Source organism: Glycine soja, chromosome 7 (assembly GCF_004193775.1).
Source record: "Glycine soja cultivar W05 chromosome 7, ASM419377v2, whole genome shotgun sequence".
Lineage (NCBI taxonomy): Eukaryota > Viridiplantae > Streptophyta > Magnoliopsida > Fabales > Fabaceae > Glycine > Glycine soja.
This window is the reverse complement of record NC_041008.1, coordinates 39262326-39269065: the sequence shown is the minus strand read 5'-3', so window position 1 is coordinate 39269065 and position 6740 is coordinate 39262326. Positions and strand designations below refer to the sequence as shown.

Sequence of the window (6740 nt, the reverse complement as noted above, 5' to 3'; positions counted from 1 at the left end):
TGCCTACTCTAGCTCCCTTGACTCTCTTTATGTTATACTATTCTATGTTTGCCTTTATAATATTTGAGGCTTCTTTTTAGTAACAGTTGTCAATTTTAAGGGCATCTTCGTGTCAATTCCTATGAAAATAATATTCCTGCCTGTTCATCTCTATTTAGTAAATTAGAAGGTTTTGAGTTGAGAGACAAAACTGGTCAAGGTATTGGAATACTAAGAATAAGACAAGAAATATGGTGCATGAAATACGATCTAAAGTATTTGAAGAGTTTTATAAGGACCTAGAAACAAAGAATGAAGAACATAACATATATAAGCTTGGGAAATATAGAGAAAAGAAGACAAGGAATTTGGATCAATTAAGTGCATTAAGGATAAAGAAAAGAAAGTTTTGGTCACACATGAGAATGTCAAAGAAAGGTGGGAGAACTATTTTTGTGAGCTTTTCTATGATGGACAAGGTTCAAATATTAATGTGGAGAGGCTAGAAACTAAAGAGGGGGAAAGAAATTTGGATTATTACCATAGAATTCGAATTGACCAGGTTAAAGAAGCCCTTAAAAGGATGAATAAGGCCATAAGGGTAAAGCTTTTGGTACCGATAATATTCTCTTTCTCTTGAGTAATGAATCAAGTCTCTTAATTATTTTGAAATTATGTAAATAAATATTAAGTTTAAAAGTTTATGTTTGAAAGGTCACCGAACAAAATGTGTTAAATTTGTGTTTGATCATACATACATAACATACATACAGTGGAAATTTAAAACATTTAACTATAATTTAAATGTGTAATGTTGTGAAAATATGAGAAATGTGTAACACTGTCAAAATATGAAGGCAAAATGCGTAACATCATTGGAAATAAAATGTGAGGAAAACAATAAACGAATTTAGCAATAATTAAATGAAGGTTAAAATTTGAAACTTTGGAGGGAAAATTTACAAAATAAAAAAGTGGGGGCAAAATTCACAACCAAGTCAATCTTTGGGGACAAAAATTAAGCCTTTTGGTTTTACAAGAAAAATTAGGTTCAGCACTTAAGGTTTGCCCTCATATTTTGATGGTCAACTAATGAATTTAACATATGACGAAAATTTAAAATTTGTCACTTTTTGAAACTTTCGAGAGTAAAATTGGCAAAAATAAATAAGTGGAAACAAAAATCAGAACAAAATCAAAATTCGAGGGCAAAAAATTTCATGTAAGCCAAAACAAAATATATGATGCGTGCATGGTTTAATATGGTTGTGTTTCAACTTTGAACCGTCTCTTCTGAGCATTCACAAAATGACATGGAGACTTTGTTGTTGTTACTAGCTATCATCAGACCAGCCCAATTTTGTCTTGAATTTGAAAATTCACTAATTTAGACCAACACCTGAAAAATTCACTAATTTAGACCAATAACGCAGCTGGAAAATTCACTAATTTAGACCAATACTAGCCAGCATAGGGATACACTACTATCTCTTTTAAGCAAGGAATATCTAGCTGCAGCTTATGTCAACAGTATATGCCTATCAAATAAAAACAAGGGAAAAAAAACATTATCAGAGCATTACCGATAGGTGTGGCACAAGATGATGCAAGGATAAAGTAATTAAAATTTATGTTTTAGGTCTATCAGTGAAATATTTTTTTTTAGTTTTGTTGAAGTAAAAAAAGTCACATATATTAATATAAAGACTTAAAATTTAACGTAAACAAAAATTCCCTTAAAATTTTCGTTAAGCCTCACTCATTATTAGGCCAACCCTAATAAGATAATTCTTAAACGTAGAGAATGTTTGAAAAATCACAACTTAAAAAGTCACAACCATTTTCTTAACCGGTTCTATTTTTATTAGATTAAGACACCTCATGTTTTTTTAAAGGTTATGTAACTTCTTTTTTTTTTATGGGGGTGGGGGGTTATGCATTAGTTTATTACATAAGCACTTGTGAACTCATTCTGTAAAGACTGTACTTCGTTGCAGTTGCATTATTTGAAGTTTGAACATAAAAAAATAATATTATTTAGCTTATTATGGCCTATTTATTTATTTTTTTCTTTTTTATACATCCATATGCAAAAGATATATTTTAAAAAAAATGATACGCTAGAATTTCTACTAATGTGTCACTTGATTTGACTCCGTTAAAATAAATTAACTTATGAGAAAAATAAATATAGATATATTCATACTTTAATGACTTAATTGTATTTGTAGTTTTTTATGTATCATGATTATAGAATTTTATAATCATGAGTTTTTATATTCTAATTACATCAATTGAGTCTTTCAAGTTTTTTTTTCCTTGTACATCATTGCAATTGGTAATTTAACTTTTCGATAGTGACTTCAAGCGGTGAACCAATGAGATGGTACTTGCAAAAGAAAATGCCCTAATGTTCAAGGTATTTTAAATCCCAATACAATATTGAGATGGATTAAGCTTGATGTTACATAAAGTTAGGGTAAGAATGAGTTACAGTTGTGTGATAGGAGCATGATTTTGTTTCCTTCCGAATGGAGTTTGTTTAAAGTGGATCCCTTGGTACTGATGACATTTGACCAGAATATTCCAAAAGTCAACATGGAGGTTTTGATCTTCTACTTGGTACTTTCTTTTCAAGAGGCACTAAGGTGATTGGATGACTTGGATCGTTCATAAGATGTTTCTTTGTTTTAGTGTGTGATTCAAGCTCTACTTTGGGGGGAAAAAAGTGTGATTGCAGTGGTTTTTAAAACATGACCCAGAACAGTATTAAGGTACTCTATAGAATTTTTAAAACCAAATACGAAACAGAACTAGAAGATGCTTAACCAAGTTTTAAAATAGAGTTCATAATATAACAGAATTCAAAATGCTTCATATAAGTTCAGAAAAATAAATCTAAGACAAAAATCAGAGGATTCTACAAGTTAAGACTTGGGGCTCCGTTAATAATGATAAAATAGAATACAAAACTCAAATTCAGGACTTTATAAGCGATAAAAAATAATGATTATAGTTTTACATACCCCACTAAATCACGTTGCATAAGCACTGGACACTAAAATTTCATAGTGGAGTCTCTCAAATCTTTTTTTTGGATAAGCAAAAATATAGTTAAGTGCACAAGATGCGTCAAATTGGTACAATCAAATGAAAACAAATGTTTCCATACTCGTATCCTAGCTCCTAACAGACCCTAACGTAAATTCAGTTTTACAAAACCCACAATTTTCTGTAGATACCACCTTGTACTAAAACCCAAGATACAGCTCATAACATAATCCCTGGAAAGTGAACTCCTAGAATCCTGTTATATCCCATAAGATAGAGGCATATACAAAGATACCAGGACTTCTTTGAAGAATAAATTCTTGTAACCATAAATACCCAGCTGTCGACCAAAGTAGAAGAATGTGTCCAGCCTATAGGTTCCACGTGAGATTCACAAATAATGAGGAAATTACTAGTCCGGGGAAATGCCAAAGCCCAAAGATGGATTTAATATCCGTTGATTGAACGATAGCGAGAAGTCCTTAGAGAGGTTCCTCAACCATGAACAGAAGGAGAACTGGACATCCTGCAGGAGATGTTGAGAGTCCATAGACCCATCCGAGAAGATGCAACTATTACGAAATCTCCAGATATTCCAGTCGCAAGCACACCATACAATAACCCATCTTTGTTTATATACTTTGTTGGCAGCGGAATCAGATGTTGCTGTAAATGGAGAACCAGATCGCAGGGGAGGGCCGAGTGAATGTTCAGCCACGATAAGCAAGTAGCCAAAGTGGATAAACTTTGTCACAAGAGAGTAAAACACGAGATATTGTTTCTTGCTACAAATGACAAAACGTACAAAGGAGTTCAGAGTCATCAAGTTGGATATCTCTAGAGCACAAATTTGTTTTGGAGAATTCTCCAAACCAGAAAACAAACCTTCGGAGGCACCTTCATAATCCAAATACATGATAGCAAGTCATGCTGTTGTGAATTTCTCAGAAGTGTGAGTTGGCCATTGTAGGAAGATTTGACTGAGGAATTTGCCTTCCACCATCATGAAGCCATATCCAGGAGTCTCTCTCTCAACGACATTTATATCATATCTATCAAACTAGTTGATCATCTGAATTATGCAGGGGGCTACTGTACTGCAATAGCATGATAACCTTCCACCTTGGTGGGTATCATGGCATAACATATAGAGATTTTCATATAATTGGTGGTAAAAATTTTCACAAAACGCATATATAGTTCAGATAACTCACAATGAGTTCATCTATTGTAAACTCAAGTAATAATAAAAATAATTAGAGAAGACATGCTTTCAATAGCTTCTTTGAACAAACATACTTGTAGCATAGCTTAAACAGAAATTTGAGAATTTCTTGCACCTTTTTATACTCATTATCATTTTCCTATTATTGAGAGTGAATCTGAGACTCTAGAACATACTATCCTCCATTGTCCATGGACCCAGCCTACAGAAAGAAATTTTCTGAGACGAAAATACTCAACATATATGCAGGGGAGGAAAATGGCCTCAAAACTATATCAAACAAACAACTTTGGTTAGTGAAACAATAAAAGAAAACTAGAATTCATTTATATGATATCTAAAACCCAAACTCAAGTATTTTATATCAACATACACCATGTTTAGTCTGCTGCAAATAAAAGAATTCATTTCAGTAGCAAACATTGTACAGCTCATCAAATGTGTATGAAAATCAATATGTGAAGTTTCAGGGTGTCAGTCAATCCCCCTTATGCAAAGCCAAAGACATAGAGAGCAGAACAGGGGGACAAAATTCAAAGTTCACTTAATTGTCCACATAAACATAACTATAGACTGAGCTGTGAGGCACAAATGACAAATGCAATTTGCATATTTCTCATAGCATAGTATACGTGACTGCTGAATACATACTGAATATAAGGATCTCACTCTTGCCAAGAAATAGCATTTCAACCCTATAATCTTTTTTGGAGAAGCTCGTTCAAGGAAAGCAACTTCCTAAAACACTACACCACACAAGTAAGACCTTCGACCCAATGCACAGATTATGCAGTACAAGTCCTCAACCCTCATCTAAGAATAGAAAAAACATTAACCACCTAGCAAACTAATACATCATTCCCTGCGAGTAGGAACTAAATTTATGAAGACCATGCCCTATGTCAGCATGCTTACAATCAAAGCAAGTGAAAGAAACTAATAAAATCAGCATTTTGGCCTATTCCTCCATTGGCATTTTGGCCTTGCCATTCTGTTGTTGCATCTCTACAATGTACTCACGGAGTCTCTCAGCTTTTTGGGTCATCGAGTCAATCATCTCTTCAGTCTCATCTATGATCTGTTTCGGCATGTAAACCTCCAAGAAATCAAACCACTCACCAAGAGTCATCTTATTCAAATCAGGCCAATTCTCATGACAAGCCTCTTTCACACTATTCCCTTCTACACCCTCCTTCTCCAATTCCCTCTCTCTCCCTTTCAAATCATGCCAATTCCTATCATCTCCATTCAAATTCCCCTCTTCTCTCCCATCACAAGCCTCTTTCACAACATTCCCATCTTCACCCTCTTTCTCCAATTCTCTTTTCTCGGTAGCACCCCTCCTTCTCCGTTTCAAATTAGGCAAATTCCCCTCTTTTCTTCCATCACAAGTCTCCTTCACACCATTCAAATCTTCGCCTTCTTCCTCCAATTCTCTCTTTTCAGCAACACCCCTCTTCGTCTTCTTCTCCACATTCCCAGTAGTCACCCCAGGCACCTTCTTCGAATTTCGCATCATGCGCGTCTTCTTCGGCTCCTCTACCAACGGAGCATCCGAATTCCCAACGCTGGAATCAGAAATCACAATCAGACTCAAATTCCTCGTACTCTTCGGCTCCTCTACCTTCTCCACCGGAACATCATCATCGTCGCAAACCCTAACCACACTCCTTCCTCTGTTCACCTTCCTCGTTACCCTAGCAGGCGGACCGACGCCCTCACCTTCCGCCTCCACCACACTCGCGTTCTTCTCCTCAACGCTCTGAGTCTTACCCTCCGGAGCATCCAAATTCTCAACAACAACACTCCAATCCTCCTTAACCACGCTCCTTCCTCTGTTCGTCTTCCTCGTTACCCTAGAAGGCGGACCCACGCGCTCAGATTCCGCGTCCACCACACTCGCATCATTTTCCTCAACGCTCTGAATCTGAATCTGAACCTTACTCTTCAAACCCCTAGGTCTACCGCGTCCGCGTGGCGGAACCGATTCAGTTGGAGCCGGTTCGGTCCGACCGCGGCGCGTGGGGTTCCGTCGCGGCAGAACCGCGAGTTCTTGTTGTTGTTGTTGTTCGCGAGGGGCGAAGATGACGTGGATGGATGTGAGTTCTCCGATCTTAATAATGGAGTCATGTTGAAGCGTGAAGGGGGTGTGGGGAGGGATTTGGGATCCGTCCAAAACGGTGCCGTTTGAGGAATCCAAATCGCGGAGGGTCCATTTGTTGGATTCCGTTGAGATCGTGAGGTGCTTGGAGGAGATTCCGAGGTCCTTGATTGGGAGAGTGTTGCCTTTAACGACGCGGCCGATTCGGACGGCGGCGCCGGGTTTGAATTCTAGGGTTTCGCCCCCGCGAGGGCCTTGCAGAATCTCGAGTCGCAGAGTGGGAGCTTCTTCTTCTTGTTCTTCCATTTTGGAGAAGAGAAAGAAAGTGAGTGAGGTTACCGTTGCGAATATAAGATGAGGACGCCCACGCAAAATTGAAAATGG

The 6740-nt window shown here is 37.0% G+C and overlaps 1 protein-coding gene across 1 annotated transcript; it reads right to left on the bottom strand.

Moving 5' to 3' along the window:
* Positions 1-4776: 4776 nt before the first annotated feature.
* On the bottom strand, positions 4777-6740 carry LOC114419591 (FHA domain-containing protein At4g14490-like). The gene has a single exon (XM_028385307.1). It carries the CDS (start codon positions 6660-6662, stop codon positions 5214-5216), a length of 1449 nt encoding a protein of 482 aa, XP_028241108.1. The 5' UTR covers positions 6663-6740; the 3' UTR covers positions 4777-5213.

What these genes read in the sequence shown, in the direction of transcription:
- LOC114419591 (XM_028385307.1), bottom strand. Translation starts at nt 6,662, where the DNA reads ATGGAAGAACAAGAAGAAGAAGCTCCCACTCTGCGACTCGAGATTCTG.